The 20,503-nt window shown below is 42.8% G+C and overlaps 2 protein-coding genes across 6 annotated transcripts in view; both read left to right on the top strand.

The window, feature by feature from the left end:
• The window catches only part of limk1a (LIM domain kinase 1a), a 36,766-nt gene extending 18,079 nt beyond the window's left edge, over nucleotides 1–18,687 (top strand). For 3 of the 4 annotated variants that reach the window (XM_047035856.1, XM_047035858.1, XM_047035857.1), the window contains 13 exons: nucleotides 7,921–8,030; nucleotides 8,681–8,878; nucleotides 9,179–9,284; nucleotides 9,434–9,621; nucleotides 10,165–10,351; nucleotides 10,630–10,716; nucleotides 12,105–12,236; nucleotides 12,426–12,485; nucleotides 12,937–13,002; nucleotides 13,678–13,846; nucleotides 14,125–14,180; nucleotides 14,827–14,984; nucleotides 15,176–18,687. In XM_047035856.1, the coding sequence (XP_046891812.1) occupies nucleotides 7,921–8,030; nucleotides 8,681–8,878; nucleotides 9,179–9,284; nucleotides 9,434–9,621; nucleotides 10,165–10,351; nucleotides 10,630–10,716; nucleotides 12,105–12,236; nucleotides 12,426–12,485; nucleotides 12,937–13,002; nucleotides 13,678–13,846; nucleotides 14,125–14,180; nucleotides 14,827–14,984; nucleotides 15,176–15,350 (1,692 nt within the window). In that variant the 3' untranslated portion in view covers nucleotides 15,351–18,687. Of the gene's footprint in view, nucleotides 1–2,666; nucleotides 2,966–7,920; nucleotides 8,031–8,680; nucleotides 8,879–9,178; nucleotides 9,285–9,433; nucleotides 9,622–10,164; nucleotides 10,352–10,629; nucleotides 10,717–12,104; nucleotides 12,237–12,425; nucleotides 12,486–12,936; nucleotides 13,003–13,677; nucleotides 13,847–14,124; nucleotides 14,181–14,826; nucleotides 14,985–15,175 lie in introns of those variants that run through there. The other variant, XM_047035859.1, reaches the window with a different exon arrangement.
• A 395-nt stretch (nucleotides 18,688–19,082) lies between these two features.
• Nucleotides 19,083–20,503, top strand: part of sept4b (septin 4b) — a 40,837-nt gene continuing 39,416 nt past the window's right edge. The window contains exon 1 of one of the 2 annotated variants that reach the window (XM_047035554.1): nucleotides 19,083–19,364. In XM_047035554.1, the coding sequence (XP_046891510.1) occupies nucleotides 19,313–19,364 (52 nt within the window). In that variant the 5' untranslated portion in view covers nucleotides 19,083–19,312. The remainder of the gene's footprint in view (nucleotides 19,365–20,503) is intronic. The other variant, XM_047035555.1, reaches the window with a different exon arrangement.

Genomic DNA, 20,503 nt, shown 5'->3' with positions numbered 1-20,503 from the left:
TCGTCAGTTTGTGACAGTCACCCAATCGTTATCATGAAAGGACGTCAGACCAGTTGCTTTGAGCACGTGTGGGGTCAGATGAAGGTCGACCACCCTTGGCCTCGTCATCGCAGCACACAAGGTTTGTGGCACCGTCCAACTGTCCCACGCTGCTCCTTGGCACCACGCCAGGAAGAAAGAGCAGACTTCATTTTTGCGTCCGGAGTGAGTGAAAGAGGGTAGTGTTTACGTCCTTGGATCCTGTTCAGCAAAAACATTCCAAAACAATGTGATGCAATGTTAGCATGACTCAGCCTGCTGATTGAAATGTTAAATCGATTAGGAAGCAGCGGCAGAGCAGAAGGAACAGAGACAACAGAGTGGTTTTTCATTGGCGTCATCCCACTTTAGCTTTTTACTTGTTTGACTATCAGAATATCTTTGTGCAGTAACTTAGCTAATACGTTCTGGAAAATGTGTGTGTTGTTTTCGTGTTCATGGGGTCAATCCTTATTCATGTACTGTTGATGAAGAACCTACGGAAGGTTAATCTGTTCTAAGGACTCAGGGCTTGTCTGCTCTCAACCCTGTTTGCCCCCTCTCTGTGTTGTGTGTTGACATCTCCAACCTTGAATAGCTCTGCGGCCAGGCCTGTAGGGAGGTCCAGTGATGCATTACACCTACGAAAGGTGATTTATAAACTTGCTACTGGGCCAGCAGCACTAATTGAATCCTCAAAGTTGCCTACCTGCTGACTATTAATGAACACCAGTAGCAATGTTTTTTATCAGTTTGTACTTCCGAAATGTCCTGTGTCCACTATTCTTCTTGGCATTATGGAAATATTCACAAGATTTGTGATGATGTTTGAATCTGAAATGACAAGGCCCTTCCATCTTAAGCAACTTAAGTCAAGTCCCGGTTTAGAAACATCTTACAACTCCCACTTGTGTGAGACAGCACATTCCTCAGTGGGAGTTAAGGGTGTTTATGTTAATGTCTGATATTGTAGCTGTCTGCTTTGGCTGGATCAGATAAGACTGGAAGGAGTGTTGGTAAAGGGTTGTTGTTGGATTTGGTAAAACCAGACCTGGCATTAGGACTTACCCTTAGTGGTACGCACTGTTACCATTGAGCCACTGGTAAGAGTGTCCCCCGCTGTTGTGTTTTATTTTAATTATTTTATTTTACTTCAGGTGCATCATGACCATTGTAAAGTAGATTTTTTGTGTGTCACATGCACATTCCTGCCCTATACTGAAATTGAAAGCAGTTTCTTGAAACTTATCAGAAGTTCCTCTTTGTTGGAAACTACCTGGAAGGAAAGTTATTAATGGTGAAATTTCCCCTCACACTTTAAGTGTGTAATTCTCAGCAGGCAGTCCTTGTTAGCATCTGAAACCTGCACTTGGTAACTAGAGAAACCCCCCAGCACATTGTGTGTCTCTGCCTTATCACTCCTTCCAAGAAGACTGTAATGGTCCCTTGATACTTTGTCACACTGTTGGCTCCAACCATGCAGAGAGGGAAGTTAAGCAAGTAAAGGATCATGTTTCAACAATCTCCACATCTTTCTAGCTGTTAAAAAAAACACACACCTGGTTCGCGTTTGAACATGGCATTGATTGAGACAGTTTGGTAGCTTTTACTGTCATTTGACTATGATCAGAAAGTTATTAAAGCTGACAAATAAAGCCACTAACAGTCTAACACAGTTCCCACTGTACTAGCTGCATGCTTAGTTTATAGCTAGTTGCAGTGGTCGCTAACTCCAGTGATACTGTAGATTGTCGGGTTAGCTGTTTGACCGTGACCACCTATTAAAACACAAATGCGACATGACTCCCAACCTTGCAAGACCTGTTCTCTGTTGTCTTGCGGCCAGCCTGGCTCTCTCAAAATTAGCTGCGTGTTTTTGATATGAGGCCCAACAGCCAGTGCCAATGGACGCCACTGTCTGACACTATTAATATCTGTCGAGTCAGATGCCCCCAGCAGCAGCTGGTATGGGATAGATGGAGGGAGGAAGAGATAAAGAGGTGGGGGGAGGAAGTTAATAGGAGAGCGGGACAGTCAGTCTGCCGGAAAACATTGATTAAGATCTCTGTTACAGTGCACACAGCGGACTGGTTCAGAAAGAAAACACATCCTGAAAGATTCTCTGTGTAGAAGGACATAATCCCTTTAGATGGTGTTTTATGGTTTGGGGTATGCGTTTGCTTGTCCCCTAATTTGCTGACTATCATTTTATATTGAGGGTGATGATTTTATATTATATTTTATATTTGCTAATATGTTATGTTATACATATGTTATTTTAGAAATGGGTGTTAGAAATGGGTGTTGGTTGTGGTTGGTTATATTTAGCTTCCATTTTGGTTAGCATGCTTCAAATGGTAAATTATGTTCTTTCCTAAAGCCTTTCTTTGAAATGTAGCTGTATGAGGTGACATGGTCATGTGAGGGCTTGGTTTGTCCCTTTTTTTCAAATTTCAGAGGATTAAATGTGATTCCCTGTCATCCTTGCCTGAGCTTTGATGATGGTTTAGAAATGTTGGGGTAAAGAGGAGGATGGGGGAACTAAGAGAAAGGGGGAGGAGGGGTCTGCAATATATCAGACAGACTCCCACCAGGCACATGGGTGGGTGTGGCCAAGCCGGAAACAATGAGGTCATTGAAAATGAGAGCGAGAGAGAAAGCTGCTGCCGCTTGTCGGAGCAAGGGAGTGGTGGGAAGGAGAGGGGAGGGGGAAGAAGAGCAGTGACATCGTTTCAGAAATGAGCTCAGCGGCAGAGGCGTGGGCAACTCTCCTCCCTCTCGCTCTCTCTTCCTCGCTCTCTCATTTTGGCTGCTGCCACTGTTTTGTTTTGACAGCGGTGTAGAATGAACTAGTCTTGGCTGAGAACTGCAAGGCGACACTGTCATGGTGGGAGACTTGTTTTTCTGGGGCTTCTGCTGTCTCAGGCTGTGGAGAAGAGACAAGAAGGTAAGGGTCTCTCTTATCCTTATGGAGGTTATGAGGGGAAATGGTCTCAGATGGTCTCTGCCGGCTGGCAGAGACAGACAACCAAGCAGACATGCAGGGAGTCTCAAGTGGGCTGGCCGGCTGCTGCTTCTTCATTTTGTATTTTTTTATATTAGTCCCCTCTCAATCTCAAAATTGTTCTCTCCTATGCGTTATTATAGAAGTGTACTGTAGAATTAGTGGTACAATTATCCATATACAGTATGTTTGTATTGCAAAGGTTGCAGAGGTTGCAGGCATTGCTCTAAAGACATCTTTCAATTTTTGATTTAATGAAAAAGTTATGAGCTGGGCATGTTTTTTCCTATTTTAGTCCAGGTCCTACCCTAGATTAAGCATGGTCTAAGGCAAGCTATGGATTCATTAAAGATGGATAGCTAATGCCTGAAGTGACGATGGTACTGTGGCCCTCTCTACCTTTTCAGTACAACACAGCTGACATAGAGAGACAGTACAGTAGCTCCTCTGTGTCTGAGCCGGAAGCGAACCCTTCCAATGGAAGCTCTTATTGTGGAAGTTTGAGGAATCATGCTGAATCTATTAGCGACAGCGCCAAAGCTCAGGCATTGTCATACTGTAAGTGGCAGAGGGGGTTTTCCCACTGAACAAGCATCAATACGACCCACTGTTTTACTGGTTTACTCTCTCTCTCACTCATTAGTTTCCTTTGTCTGTGGCTTAAATTATATTTGCCCTGGTTCCAAATTAAGATCCATATAATAAAGGCCCTTTCGAAAGAATAAGTAGCCTAGCAGGAAGAGCCAACCTTGATTTATTGAAATCTGAGATTATTATCAATTCTACAAGCTCTACAAGCTTCCCCATGCTCCAAACTATGAAGTTCAGGGTTCGGGTGAAGCCAAAGGATTTAGGCAACAGTTCTGTTTGAAGGCTGCAGAGTTCCAGTTAAGTATATTTTCCATCTGTCATTTCTACAAGAGATTTGAGTCCTAAAATGGCACAAATGGCATTGGACGTGGAATTCCCCTCCCTTTATGGGAACTGTAGAAATCACAGTGCACACACTGCTGAAGTGATCAGTGTTTTGAGTGTGTTTCATTTACATAATATGTAAACTTGTGAGTATAGTAATAGTAAACTAGCTTTGCAGCTATTGATTTAGAAGTAATGTCTCATTAGATCAAGAAAATACATGTTTAATTGAATTCAGTTCAAGGGTATCAAATCCATATTTGATCAACTCCAGGTCTCCCATAACTTAGTTACACCAACCCAAGCTGGTAAAGAGAGAGCGTCATCATATCAAGGTGTTAGCATGATATCAGTGTTACACGTCTGTCCTCGTATGTGTGATGTCAGGGGTCTGGTTATTGTGTGCATAGAGCCAATTGACATCAGTGGATGTTCTGTGTGTGGTTTTTACAGTCTCCTTTTGCACGCACCCACACCCACACACAATGCATTACAGCCAATAGTATCATCAAGAAACTAATGTTGACCCATTATCTTTCTCATTGACAGTTCATAAAGGAAACTAAAATCAATTAGGTCTTAAAGGTGACGCTTCTTTGGTTAGACTAAATGGAAGTATTTGCTACTGAAAGATTAAGTTGAGAGTACCTCTCATTGAGTGTTGTTTAAGGAACTGAAGAACTTGTGACACTTCGGTAAGTCATACATTTCCCTAATAGGGCCAAGACAGGTCATTCACATTCCACGGTCAACACTGGAAACAAGCACTGACACACAGACTTAACCGTAATAGATTATCCACCTTGCCTCATTTTAGTAATGCATCTTGGGTTATAACATTTCCTGAATGACACATTGGAGATATTCCGAACCGTGTTAAATTACAGTTGTACTTTTGTCACCCATTAATTTGCGTCTATCACTTTTTATAGCCTGAACTTCAAGGACATTTTTTTAAATAATTTGATTATTGAAGCAGATAGTCCTGTTCTACTGTAAAGAGGTAAGGAAAGTGGGGAGTCATGGTACAAGACAACATATTTGATTGCCTTCTCTCAAATGAAGAAAAAATACAGAAAACAAAAGAGAAAGAAACTAGAAAAAAACGTTTCCACGCACAGTATCATCATCATATGATATCATCATAGCCTTACAAATGGGTTCAATTTGAGATAGATACAAATTCGTTTTCACAGATTTACTATACAACAGTCTGTTCTCAAAAGCCTCTGATGGTTACAGCGTTCATTATAGGGTCTCACTAAAGATGTCACCGTCCCCTGTTTGGCATGGTAACAGTCCCACATGCTGTTTCCAGATGCTTCGTCATGGCGACCTGACCCCATTCGACTTGGAAAGTACTATCCGCCCCCCTCAGTCATCCTCAGAGAAACATGTGCTTATGATTTGGTTTGTGTTAAGTAAAGGGCCCCTGTGCACCACATGACCAGTACACACTTACGTGCACACACACACACTGTATTCTTACTGAAACAGGAATCGGATACGGATAAACAATATGCTACAGTATCACTGTTTTAAAGAAACATTTCACATAACTTTTCATTTTTGTAGTGTAGGTCTGATTCAGCATTTTAAGAGTTTCACTAAAATGTAAACAATACGTATTGGTGTAGGATGTATTCTGCATTGATACATAAACACTTGTTTTTATCTATTTTATGTTCTCTCCCTCTATACATCTCTTACTCTGTGTTTTTCTAAGTCCTCTCTCTCTCTCTGCCCCTGAAGCCTTTGATGTGGGAGTCTCTCCTTAGTGCGTGTGCACCAGCAGCTGTTGGTTGTCAGTTGTGGTCGGGGTGAAGTGTGGGTGTGTGCGTGTTTGCAGTGAGTCTTTCGGGGGGGGGAGGGAGGGTGTGAACGGGGGACAGCAAATGGCAGCCATGGTGGGCGTGCGGGGGGTGGAGGGTCTTTTTTTCCTTTACGTGCAGTCCTCTCTGAGGTGGCCCACATATAGCTTTATTAGTATGCCAAATTTTGACAAAAGTAGCTAGACATGCAATACCATATAAAATCCCTGAAAACATCACTCACTCTGATGTCTCTATTGCAGTCTTGCAATAGAGACATGCCGTACTTTGATGCGGTGTTTGTTTACCCATGATCTTTACTAGCTGTAAGCATGTCTTCCAGTAATAACTGTTTACAGCTTTACTTTCATAATCCAACTCCAAATAAAAAAGGGTGAAGTCGCCTTGCTGCAGTACACAGCAAATAATACAGCCCATACCTTCTCAATTCTCTCTCTCTCTCTCTCTCTCTCTCTCTCTCTCTCTCTCTCTCTCTCTCTCTCTCTCTCTCTGTCTTTCTCTCTCTCTCTCTCTCTCTCTCTCTCTCTCCCTCTCTCTCTCTCTCTCTCTCGCTCTCTCTCTTTCTCTCAGTTTCTGTCCTGACCTCTATGCTGTATTGTCAACATGAGCAGGAAGGTACAGATGCAGGTCAGGAAGTTTCGCTCGCTGTCTTCTTTCCCTCTCCTCCTCTCTCTCTGTCTGCCTCTTTGTCTATCTCTTTATCTGGTGGAGTGTTTGGCCACATGATGGGATGCACAGATGGAGGGTTTTAGACACATCCTTCTCTAAATAGCCTGAGGGACGTGACCAGATTAATTACATATTAATTGATTAATGAATGTGCATGTTCGACTGACTTCCCTCAAGTTGCCCGGAGGTGCTCTCGGTGTGTGTTCTCAGTGGTTGCCATGGGAGCGCTCCCCGAAGGAATAGGCAGACAGAAGGATACAGACATAGATTTTATTGATTGCTCTTTTTTCCTGTTTTTACCTCTGGTTTGTTCCCTTTGGTTTGTTTTAAAGCATTGAGCTTTTAGTTTTGCATTTGCTGTTTGATTTCTTTCAGACCGTTTGGCCTATTACTCACATTAAGGGAGATGCACCAGAATGTTCCCTTTCTCTACCTGTCCATAGCTGTTTTGTTGAAAGCCATCTTTATTGGTTTCTGAATAAATTAAATTCCCCCAAATTGAACCCAATAAGCATATCACCTTGCACCCCCCCCCCCCCCCCCCCCCCCCCCCCCCCCCCCCCCCCCCCCCACACACACACCATATTTCATGGGTCCTTCTTTTGTTCCTTAAGACTCTTCCCATCTCACACCTCCAACCCCCTCTTGAACATGGGGAATTAGAATTGCAGATTCTTGCGGTTCTGAGTGGCCACACCCACCCCCAAATCCCTCCACTGCTGGGAATAAGAGAGCAAGAGAAAACCCCAATGGATTGTAGGATACTGGAGGGTTTTATTTGGAGGTCTTCAACCTCTGGTCTTTAAGAACCTCTATAGGTCACAAGGTTGAACTTCTGCTGTATAGGTCATCTGGTTTAACCTCTGGTCGCTAAAAACCCTGTATAAATTAACTGGTTCATGCTGAAGCAAAGCCCTGCTGAAGCAAAGCCCTGCTACAGCCACGTGGGTCATTTGGTGAAGCCACAACTCACCTGGGGGCATAGATCAGGGAGTGTGGTTGGAAAAAACTGAAAGGCTGGATCCTTGAAGATTAAGTAGCGAGACCCTAGTTGTGTTTTGATAAAACGTTTCTGTTTGACATGGCCTATCCTTTATACAGTACTACAGAACTTTTGTTGCTAGCAGCTGAGCCAACAGCAAGTCCACAGATATTCTCAACCACTATCAACAGCTGTAGATCTTTTCAGTTAATCCGTCCGTTTCCTGCTCTGTTTCGGGCCATAATTCAGTTTTCTTCTCTGACTCAATTTGAGCTGCCGATGACTGAGATCATTTGTATACTCCTGGCCAAGAAGTGCACTTAGATATCTGCCAAGTCAGCCTGCTTGTGATTGAACTAAAAATACTCCCCAGTCCCCATAAACCTTTTCTTACCCTGGATCTTGTCCTAATTTTAGAATATTCTTTGTTGTTCTGATTACGTTGTTTATCTGACCTTTAAACCCCCCCCCCCACCCCCTTTTCTGTCTTTTTTCTGCAGGTCGCAGGGGAACAGAAGTACCACCCAGAATGCTTCACCTGTCTCAACTGCAGAGCCTTTATCGGGGACGGAGACACGTATGCCCTGGTGGAGAGGTCCAAACTCTACTGGTGAGCAGACAAAACTGAGCTAAGATGGATATAATAAGCGCCTCTCAGGTTGTGTGTTTTCTGGGGATGTTGTCATGAAAAAGAGGAGTTGGTGTTCTTCAAGAAGCACAGGCACACTCGCTCACACAAAGTTCACACCACAATTGTATCATTTTATGCACTCTCCCCCTACAAGCACAGGCTGTCGTCTCTGGCGCACACACACAATTAATACACAGGCTTTTTCTCATTCATCCTCAAGCTGGGCATAGTACAGTACAGATTGCACAGAACATTCCTTGCTTAAAGGTCTGTATCTTCTCAGTAGAGTTAGGCTGTTTGCCTGAGCATCATTGTTCTGTAACGTGATCCCTGTGACCTGGAGGCAGAACTAGAAACAGACCCTGGGTAGACACACTGACACGAGGCTGAAGGGATGGAAACCCACAAAGCAGCCATTGTCCATCAGTCTCTGTAGGGATGTGTTTGACTAAAGATTGACTCGCCCTATAAATGTTAAGTCACTTTACATCCATTCAGGGAATGTGACACAATAATCAGAACAATGGATTGTTTAAGGTCATAAAGCAAATCAACGACAGCAACAGTTAGCAACCATGACTCATGAGTAACACAGGTTTTGTTCCACTTGGTCCCCTCTTTCCTCTCAGCGGTCACTGTTACTACCACACCATCGTGACCCCCGTGTCGCTGCCGGACTCCCCGTGCTCCAGGATCCCTCACACCGTGACCCTCGTGTCCATCCCGGCCTCCATTGACGGGAAGCGGGGCATCTCAGTGGCCATTGACCAGCCGGTCAGCCCCAACGGCTACAGCCCCGAAAACTGCCCCACCGTCAGAGTGTCCCAGTGAGTACGCAACTAGCAACTGCAGCTTGATTTGTTTTTGGAGTGGTGTGGGTGTGGGTTTGGGGTGGGGTGGGAACGTTATCTTATTAAATGTATCAATTGAAAAGGAAATTAGAAAGCTGGTGAGAGGTAGATAAGGTTTTTTTTATTCATTGAAAATGAATCCCATCGCAAAACCTTTATAATCAAAAGGATGTGACACAGTCCTGATTGTAATCCACTGTATGAGCATATTAACCATCATTTGCACCAGATGTGTTCTGTTAGGTGACTGATGTTGGTTCCCTGTGACGTCCTCAGGGTGGACCCTGAGTGTATAAGCCCTGACGTGAAGAACACCATCCATGTTGGAGACAGGATCCTTGAGATTAACGGCACGCCCATCCACAATGTGCCTCTTGATGAGGTAACAACCTCCTCTTCAACCTCAACAGCTCTCGAACTTAGCATTAGCATGCTACACATGCTAGCGCCATATTAAGTGCTCTACAGGAAGTCATACTACGATGCCAAATAACCATTCATTGTGCTAATGTTGACTCAACTCTGCCTCAGATCGACCTCCTTATTCAGGAGACCAGCCGCCTGCTGCAGCTGACCATCGAGCACGACCCCCATGATCAGGGGCAGGAGCAGGTGGACGGACCCCTCTGCACGCCCCTGTCCGAGGGGCCAAGCCCCATGCTGCCCATCACGCAGCCTCCCAACCCAGACATCAGCAACCTGCGCTCACGAATGATCACGTAAGGACCAGAATGACGTAACGTACATGAAGTCACACACAGTAGAGGAATAAGACGACCACAGTTTACAGCAGAGATGGTTTATCTGTTTTTTGAATCACATTTTCTTGCATTTTAACATATTTATTTTTGAATTTAAAGGAAAACATATTTCATGCTATGTTTACATGGTATTTTTGAATTTCACATGGTTGAATTAACAGATATACAAGCTGGGTCACATGTTCAGTGGTTATCTCAAAAGTAGTGATTAGTGTACATGTGTAACTGTTTGATTATCTCCCTGATGCCTTGCCATTTTAGCTAATTAGACGCTGATGCTGGGTCTAATTATCTCCATTAAGGAGCTAATTGCTGGAGCGATGCTTTATGACAGGGTTGACAGATGCATTCAACACCATGAAGTAAATATGGCTGCCTGTTGTTAATACTGTCTGACAGAGGAATTTCTCACTGTCTCTGTCTGTCTCTCTCTCTCTTTCTCTCTCTCTCTCTCTCTCTCTCTCTCTCTCTCTCTCTCTCTCTCTCTCTCTCTGTCACCAGGAGGAGTTACAGCATTGATAAGTCTCCTTGCTCCAGCAATGCGGCATCCCCTCTCTCACAGAGGAAAGACATAAATCGCTCCGAGTCTCTCCGTGTCGTATCCAATCGGACGCACCGGATTTTCCGACCTTCTGACCTCATCCACGGAGAGGTGCTGGGAAAAGGCTGCTTCGGACAGGCCATCAAGGTACAGCTGATCGATGGGAGCAATTAAGTCCAAAATCCTGTCTCAATCCCAGAGGGTATTATACTGCATGCAATCAAGCAGTCAGAAGGGGGCACCATTGTGGCACATTTCTGACAAGCATACTGTAATTAAGTTTGTTGGGAAGAGTCACTCAAGTAGGGAACAATTATGTGTGCATTAGGCAGAAGGGAGAACAGACTTCTGGACAAGTTTTACTTACATGCTGATTGGTTGTGCTTTAATGATGGTACAGGATGATCACTGTGTGTGTTTTCCAGGTGACACACCGAGAGACAGGCGAGGTGATGGTGATGAAGGAGTTGATTCGCTTTGATGATGAAACACAGCTGACATTCCTAAAGGAGGTGAGTGACTCCTTCCATAAATGTTTCTAATCGGGGCTTCTTCCGTAAGCTCCCATCATTTGCTGTTGCCATGGTAACTTTGTCAGCTTCCTCAAACCTGAAGAATGACTTAGTGACTTTCATAGATGACCTCCCAAGGCTTTGCATATCTGTTTCTGTCAGACATCTCTGCCTGACTGGCTGTGACTCATGCCCAAGATCAGTGACCACATTTTTCTGTCCCTCCAAGGATGGCCTACTATCTATCTACAATCTAGGGGGAGTGTCTGTCTGGGTTAAGTGAAGTCAGTCATTAGTGGGAGTGGACGTTTAGATCATGAAGTGTATGTGGAACCTCCTGGTCTGAGGCACGGACATTCCTAAAAGAAAAGTCTATTATTGTAGATCAGACTAATTTCCTCTCATCTTAAAGCACACACGATGTCTCTCTGCCCTGTCATTACGGTGACTTGATAATCAGGGAAGATACAGAATTGTTATTGGGCTTGCGGAGTGATTATTTTCTTTTTGAGAGGAAAACAGAGGAGAAGAAATGGACAGCCTACACTCTGCTGGTCTGCAATTTGAAATGGACACCAGACCCAAACAGCAGGATGTCTATCCTGAAACCAAACATCAAAAGCTAGAGAATTAGAAAAACAATCTCCCTAGTCTGTTTGTGTCTGATTACTTTATGAGCTGACTGAGCCCTTCCCTGATAATTGGTGTGTGACAGGCTTCTAATAAACCTTACAGTAATAAAACTTCACCCCAACATTCTTGCAGTTGTTTGTCAGTGGGAGGTCTTCTTATTCTTTACGGCTGGCAGAGTTATTACATGCAGGACTTAAAAGCGTGAACATGCTTCCCTCATTGCCCTCAGTGTTTTTTCGAGCTGGAGTAAGCCAGCCACAGCTTAGAGGGGAACCTGCTGGAATGTGTGGAGGCTTAAGAGGGTTAATGGTATGAGTCGAAGCAGACGTTGGGTGTGTTTGGGTTGAGAATAACTGTGTGTGATGGGCAGAGGGGTTGGGCGGTCAGAGGGTGTGTTTGTTTGTATACTCATAGGATGAACGGTCCTCTCATTCTCATACGGTACCGCATGAGGGTGGGGACACTTTCATGTTTTAAGTGGAAACGCAAGCCTGTGATCCAAACATGACATTATAGTTTCATAAATAAACTGCCCTTTGTGGTCATCCTGACCCTGAATATCCACCAGGACTGACAATGGTGGCCAGTACCCTACACTCTGTAATACCCTTGGCCAGCTCATTGTGTTACTCCTCAATGCTTGCTGAAACCTCAAAACAACACAATGGTCAATTCTGATAAGCTCAGGGTATTTCAGTGGTGTCTTCAGTAGTCGAGTCAACTTTGTTTAACAGTGTGTATCTTCCACCCTCCAGGTTAAGGTCATGCGCTGTCTGGAACACCCCAATGTGCTCAAGTTCATCGGGGTCCTCTACAAAGACAAGAGGCTCAACTTCATAGCTGAGTACATTAAAGGAGGCACTTTGAGGGAAATCATCAAGAAAATGGTAAGACCGTTTTGTCTGTTTGAGTTGTCTGTTACTTGTGCATCCGTTGGTTTGTGTGTGGTCAGTTTGGTGAATGTGTGTCCCTGTGTGTTCATAAGTTCCATCAGTAATTACAAGTTTTTAATTAGTGAAACATTAAATTGACATTTTTTTACTATTTTTCCTTTTTTATAATTTCTATCTGAGCAGGACAGTAATTATCCATGGAACCAGAGAGTGAGCTTTGCCAAGGACATTGCCGCGGGCATGGTGAGTAAATGACCCATGACTCCCAAATAATACAAAACAAGGACGAGAAAAAACACTGCCCCAAGTGAACGCACCCCCAATACCAGACACAGGACCTGCAGTGCAGTGATTCATCCACTCTGCAGTAATATTAACCTCATAATGCCCCCTAGTGAACATATAGGGGAGGTGCAACTAGAGCATTCTTCATAGGCTCTGCAGAATTCCCTCCTACAAAACAATGACAGCATGAAACGGGTTGTCATAGTTCAGCCTTTTGATTTAGGCTTTATGATTAATGCCACACATGACTATGGATTAGAGAACATGCTTTGTGAATGCCAAGTGTTTGATACAGAGAAAAACACTACAAGTCTGTTCAGGGATTTAAGATTGAGATTTAAACTTGACTTCTATTTTCTAAATCTCCTTTCTTTCCTCTTTTCTTCCTCCCTTGCTCTTCACCATCAAGGCCTATCTGCATTCCATGAACATAATCCACCGAGACCTGAACTCACACAACTGTTTGGTCCGAGAGGTGAGTGCTGAGGACGTGAAGTGTGTGTGCAAGCATCTAAGTCTGTATGTGTGTGTGTTAGTGGGTAGTAGAAAGAGAGATAATATGGAGTCTGTTAAGTTTGTGTGTTTTCTTTGAGGATTTAGACAGTGCACCTGTCATACTGTAGGTTTGTCTCTTGATGACAGACATCTGACAGTGAAAGAGGTGCAGGGATTCCTAATCCAGAAGACAGAGAAGCCTTTGTCTGGGTACATGACAGTAGATATGAACAACCGCAGTCGTATGAGTTTAACAATGTAGTATAGAATAAAGTTCCATACCTAAGGTTGTGAAAACAGATGATGTTTGACGAATTTGTTACAGCTGATGTCAGAAAACCTAAAAGCTTTGATTATACCATGTTCAGCCTGAAGGGCTGTGGAAGTATTTGTTTTAGTATTGAAATGTGTGAGACGGTACTCTCCGCTGTAAGTCTATTTATATATGAAAATTATCTAATTTTTCTTTCTGCCTGTCTCTATTTCTTTCCTTCACAAATATACGTGATTTCATCTGTGATTTTTTATTATTACTGACACAGCTTTATTCTGCTGTTAGATGTAAAATACTCCACTGTCTCTCAATCCCTGTATCCACTACGATGAGTGGTGGATCATATCTTTGACTCTCCCCTCCCCACATCTCTTCCTATAGAACAACAGCGTGGTGGTGGCAGACTTCGGCCTGGCCCGACTCATGGTGGAGGACAAGAACCAAGACAAGTTGTTGTCAGGGAAACTCCAGGGCCTCAAGAAACCTGACCGCAGGAAGAGATATACCGTGGTGGGGAACCCCTACTGGATGGCCCCTGAGATGATCCATGGTGGGTTGTGTGTTGAATAAGTATTTGTTTGTTTAAGTTCTGTGTGTGTATGTGTGTGTGCATACAGTGCTTTTCTCGGTTAGAAGGCAGCAGCAGCATCCCAGTGCTGACGTTCTGTAACTATGAATTGCACGCCACTCAATTACTCGTGCGTATCTTTAAAGAGATCAGATTCCTCACAAAAAGGTCATAATAACATTCTTTGTAACCCACATCACGGAGGTACCCTCAAAGCGTCACTTGCCTCACATTTTCCTCTGCAACGTTCTCCCACACAGGAAAGAGCTACGACGAAAAGGTGGACATCTTCTCTTTCGGCATCATGCTGTGTGAGGTGAGCGGTCCTGACAACTTCAATGTGGAAATAAACCCAGAAGAATTATTGATTATATTCCAAGTCTTGGAAATCTGAATGTGCTTGTCTCTGAGTTTGAGTGTTTGAGACCTTCAGCAGCATGGTAACTATCAAGGTTCAACAGACTCTGGCTCTGTTAAAATGCTTAAAATATCGCTGTAGCCTCTCCACATGGACATCATTAGTCGGAGACTCCAAAAGCGTCTGGGATTAGAGAGGAGAAAGAGGCATTCTCTTTATGTGTCCGTTCCACTGAGAGGGGAGGTTTGTGGTGGTCTGGGTGGAATATTTTGCTACCTTTTCTGGTGGTCCATCTATCTATCTGAATTGAGGCTGATCCTGTTAAGAAGGGATTCCTGCTCTCCTTTGTTGTAGTGAGATTCTAGGTTTGCATTGCTATGAAATGAGTCATTAGTAGCATTGTTTAATTACTAATGATTAAACTATGTCGTGCCTCATCTATTGTTAGAATCAATATCATTATATCTACTAGTAAAGTACATTTCCAACAATCTGATAGGAGACTTTTTTCGTCATTCATTCATAATAATACACAAAAGTACTTACTTACTCTGCCCATTCCTTTGAACTCCTGGCCCTGACCTGTCTGTCTTTCTCTTGCCAGATCATTGGCCGGGTGAATGCAGACCCTGACTACCTACCCAGAGCTGGGGACTTTGGGCTGAACGTGTCGGGCTTTCTGGAGCACTTCTGTCCCGCTGACTGCCCCCCGGCCTTTTTCCCCATGGCTGCACTGTGCTGTGACCTTGATGCTGAGAAACGGTGAGACAAAAAAAATGTAGCATCTGGAGGCTACAGGTACTTTTTTTTTAACTCTGTTATATCACACTGTGGGGCAAATTGTATCGGTGTTGGAAGTTCATACCATACTTCAACAAAGACAATACAGTGTTAGTGATCTCACTGCTATTAAATATCAAGAAATGCTTTCTGATTGGCTGGTCTCTCCACAGCCCTGCATTCACCAAGCTAGAGGAGTGGCTGGAGAACCTGAAGATGCACCTGCAGATCCGCCTTCCCATCGTGTCTGAACTGGACCAGATGCACAAGGCATTCTGGGAAAACCACACCAAGGTGGCAGTGCGGCCAGAGAACGGCCTGCACCCTCACCCTGAGCAGCCTGAGTAGCACAGGGGAGCAAGAGCAGAGGAGCTGCTGCTAACCCTTCAAGGGTGGGCTAAAGGAGTGGTGCCATGTTGTGGCAGGCATTAGGGAGTGTTATGCCTACCTTGGGCAATAGAGTGTATACATTGAAATACCCAAAAGGGGTGTCAGGATCTGTCAGTACCTCTGCATGCCAGGTTGGCCAGAGTGGGCATGAGCTGGCATGGGCTGGTATAGACTGGCAAGGTCTATAGACTCAGGGGTGAACGGTGAAGGGTGAATTGCACTCATTCAACTCAAACCAAGAAATACATTTCACTACCATAGCTTGAGTATGCTGTAAAACATTGCTGCAATCAGCTTTCTCTCAGTCTCAGCTTTGAAATCCCAAATCAAGTCATCAAATCTGGAATCAAAAGCCAGAGATTTTTCGCAATTGTTAAGCTTACAAATATGATGTCCAAGCAGATTCAGTGGCCTCAGCAAAGCAATGCCTTTGTCTCGGCGTCCCTGCAAAGTATTTGTGCATTGTGTGTTTGCAAGTGTTCCTCTGTGTGACTGATTCGGTTTGGTTTTGGTTTGGTTTGTTGTTTTGAAACCGCTTTTGAAATGCTAAGGAAAAAGACCCTTTTTATGTGACGCAGAACACATAACTTGAGACTTCACGCACAGTCCAAATGTAATATATAATGGAGCAAAGCTTTTGAGATTTTAAAACTTTTTTTTCTTTTCTCCTTTAAAACTGCATGACGGTAAATACTTTTGTTGAATCTTGTCACTGGTCTCCCTCTCAACTCTTACTGGTGACACCAAAAACGGAGTCCGTATTTCTATGGTTCTTCTGCCTTCTGTGTGCTGTGTCGCTCTCTCTCACCATGTGTAGCACTGATTTGACTTTGAGGTACACGTTTTTCATAACTTTGGTACATTTGCCCAATTCATGTGAGCCTGTTCCTCTCATTTATCACACTTGAGTTGGGGTGAAATCTCATGTACTCGAGCTCATACCTATGTATATACTAGCTGGTGATATTGTAAATGTTTTAAATATTGTAAATGTACAGACATATTTTGTATACGTATGCTACACATTGCTATATTTTTATTGGGCTAATGTTGAAATAAAGGACAGATAATGAAAAAGGAAAAGAAAAAAAAGAATAGCCAGGCAGTAGCTGATTATGCTGGGGACATGTATGTACCACAAAACGTGCATGTTTAAGTCATGCTGGCGCTCTTGTTAGCATTCTGGTGTGTGTTCAATTCAATCTCAAAAATCAAGCTTGTGTAGTGTTTTTAGCGTGTCATCTAAATGTATAGTTCCTCCTCTGCGGTTTAAAACCTTAACATCAATTATCTTAAAACAGAATCAAGTATTTGAAGAGGCAGGTATTTTTCATAGCATCAAATGCAAGTGTTAGAGTCCCAGGCTCAGATAATTCTCTCTTGGAGTTTTGAGGACTTTCTATTCTCATAGGGCATTAACTAGCCTGGATCCTAGATTTTCATAGTCCCATTCTAATCAGGCAGCGTCGATAAGTGCCCAGTTAATGTGTCTGGTGTATGACAATGTATTTTTCTTGCCATGTGGAGCTCCCTTTGGGAAAATCCACTGTTTACACTCAAAAAACTGTTAGCTGTAAATATGTCTGTCTCAGTCTGTCGTTGTGCATAACATTCTGTGCTCTATCACCCTGAAGAAAAATAGCTGTCTCATAATGTCTAATCAGTTTTGAACTAATTCTATCTTTATATCCCTTTCTCGTTCTGCTTCCAGTATCAAACTCATTTACTTTGTATGTCTGTCTACCTATTGCTCTTTTTCCACTGTAATATGAGCTGCATGGTGTACTGGCTAGGTGTGTAACCACTGCTACCAACCCAACCTATTGTTTTAGGTTATAAAACAAAAGTTATTGCTACATACTGTATAAAAAAAAGGCAAAAAAAAAAAAAAAAATAACAAAGTGTATAGAGAGCTAGGGGCTGAAAGAGAAAGAAAAATACAGCGTCTCTTGATATGAAACCACTTAAATATTTTAGTATAGATTTAAGTAGGCTACTTTGATTTGCACTATATTACAAAATGGCTATATCTGCAGCCATTGTTTTTATTTTTCTCTTTTGGGTTAGGCCTACTTGTGATTGGTTTTGGTTCAAGTTGATATGCAAGTCACTGATAGAGCCTTTGCATTTTAGGGTCCTGGGAAATGTATATCTACATGGCAAACTGTAGAGTTAGGCAGCCATTTTCTGATTTATATGTTGAAAGAGAAGAAAGAAAGTCTCTTATCTTCCTTAGCCTACATGTGAGCTTCCCTATTGGTGGCATGTGAATCACTGTATCAGATTTAGGAGCACATGTTATGGGCTGCAGCTACAACTGCAGGCCAATGGAAATCACATTTTAGAGAAGATGGTGAAATCCATGGCTTGTCCTTGCTTGAATTTGTGAACAACAGGTTATATTTGAACATCAAGCATCTTCATGGATTGAAGCTCTATTTCAAAAGTGCTCCAGTATCCTACTGTATTGCCAATCTGGAGACCACCCTTAACTGCTTCCAGTTTGCCGCAGTAGGCTACAGAGAGTCCAACAAAGTCCAAGCCTGGTGTGCCTGCTACCTACAGGTCATTAGCAAATGATGTTTGCATATCCTTTTCATTGCTTCACTTCACCATTCGATGTCAGGAAAGGGTTTAGGCCACTGTTAGACCACTGTCATCTTACTCAACATTGACTTAATGGTAGACCGGATACTTTTGGCTCAGGGTTCTAATAAATAGGAGGGTCTTTACACTTTATTCTATGCCGTGAAAATACTCAACAACAGTATGATAAGCAAAATGTCTCCAATGAGAATGCATTCTTTTGCATGAAAAAAACCCTTTCACACATCATTTGGTTGTCAGCAGGGCATATGTCACTTAGCCATGAGTCCTCTTGTCCAGGCAATGCCAAGCATGTTATGTGTTTGTACGGATGCGTAGATGATGAGAATGTCAACACTTCTTTGCAAAGGATCGTACCTCTGAACAATGCTGTGCCTTTGTTTCAAAGCTAGCCTTGCCAACGACTCTAATTTGTTTTTAACTGATTTTGTATCACTAGCTCAAACCCGAAGAAAGGATTTAATATAGTTGATGATATGTTTTATGATATTTTCCTCTTGTTCTATTTATATTTCTTGACCTCCATTGTCATTTTTCATAATTTAGGATTATGATTATTTTTTATTTTATTTTTTACACAAGCTGTGAAAACAATTCTGCACTTTAATCTTGAACGTGAACATTGAGAATCCAAGGAGACGACTGTATTTCATCGCAGCTGGAATAAAACTGTTGCTCCTTAAATCAATTCATGACTTTGATTTATTTGTATAGCTACATGCATTTTAATTGAATATTGTACACTATCCACATAAGTAATAAGACACATTGTTTAGACCTAACAGGCTACATGCATACACTTCTACGAAGTGAAAGGTAGGCCCCTATCTGCGTATCCAACAGGTCGACCTATTCGCAGACATTTATAGCATACCATATGTTATAAGTGAATAAAGCCTGGAAAATTGTTAAAGTAAACAAGTATACCCCCAAAATATGTATGTTTGAAAATGTCCCAAGCACACGTGACCTTCCTATCCAACCTGCGCATCCATGTGCGATTGTTTTCATTCCAACGGTGGTGCAGGCTGTGCTTCGTGACGTCATGTAAATCTAGCAGGAGTTTTTGCTTCTGAACGGTGCACCGTTTAAAATCCTCATTCAGATAGGAGGCGTAGTCAGTGTAGTCGCACTGTTAGAATAGGGATACAGAAACGTCAGAGACTGAAGCGGGACCACTTTTTCGAAATATTTTGAAGCAAGCCTCTCATGTTTTGTCGTGAATATTACTGACACGGGAATACACTCAATTGTTCTTGAATAGGAGTCCCAGTAGCGTTTTAAGACTACGAGTTAAGAAGAAACTTTACAAAATGGAAAATTCTTTAACCAACAACCGGTTTAGGTCTGCAATGTTCAACCACGGTGAGACAATCTTAGATTCCGTTAATTCTCAATGCAGGTGATGACGTTAATTAGAATTGAATCACCGGCCTTCAGCTTTTCTGCGTCTCGTGCGCGTTATCTCTCATTAGTGGTGATGGGGCGGCATTATTTATCAATAATACACCTGGACGTTTGAGTCTTTCTAAGGAAAGCGTCGTGCCAATAGCCTAAATAAAACATGCTCATTAGGCTACAGTTTAACAAATTAACCTAAGAAGGACCACTTTGATTGCATTGATTGACTACAGACTGTGCGCCGAGTTGAAATGGATGTAGACGACTGTGGATGACGGAGAGAGGAGCACCAAAAGCAATGGGACAGCCACGGGGGCAGCGTAGGGTTTATCTTCAATTGCAGTGCAATTCTGTAGTTATGCAAGAATTACGCTGACAATCATCACTCTGTATGACTATTTTGAAATGAAAGTGATGGATAAAAAACCGAATCCTCATCTAGAAAATCGAGGTCTTGACTAGAAGGGGGATACTTTCACTGGGTATTACGTCAAATCTATTTGATCGGAATATATCATTAAAAAAAAATGCGTGCAAGAAGTTTACATTTACCGCTAGTTTGTCATGCTATAATGTCAGGCAGTTTTATGTTGGCTATAACAAACCACTGTCATTGATGTAATTCGATCTCGAACTGATGTTCACTAAATTAATATTCCTTTGTAAAGTAGCAGAATTTCTTTAGTGGAAGAACTGGCAATAGCCTATACAACATCGTCTTTGTAGGCCTACTTAACAGTCGCCAATTAGGTCCTCTGCTTCCCCAGATGGCCAAAGACACATCATTTATGAAAGGCTTACATTTTCTGCCTGCTGACCTTACCATAGGTGTAATGCTATGCTTGTCTGCATCTATAGGACTAATCTATCCACCAACAGGCAGCCCATGTCTAACACTCCCAGTCTCCAGACAAGAGCACTCCCTGACATTTAGACACACACTCTTTCTACATCCACTCCGTTGTATTGTCTGTTAACAGGTTAGCTTGATTCCAGAAAATGACCTCTTCTGTCTGAGGAATAGCATTTCTTTTGAGTGATTGACAGGCTTGCTGGTATTGACTGTCCTGTCCAATCATCTGGGCAGTAACTCATTACAGGAG

This window comes from Hypomesus transpacificus, chromosome 15 (genome assembly GCF_021917145.1).
Source record: "Hypomesus transpacificus isolate Combined female chromosome 15, fHypTra1, whole genome shotgun sequence".
Lineage (NCBI taxonomy): Eukaryota > Metazoa > Chordata > Actinopteri > Osmeriformes > Osmeridae > Hypomesus > Hypomesus transpacificus.
This window is presented reverse-complemented; position numbering and strand designations above follow the sequence as displayed.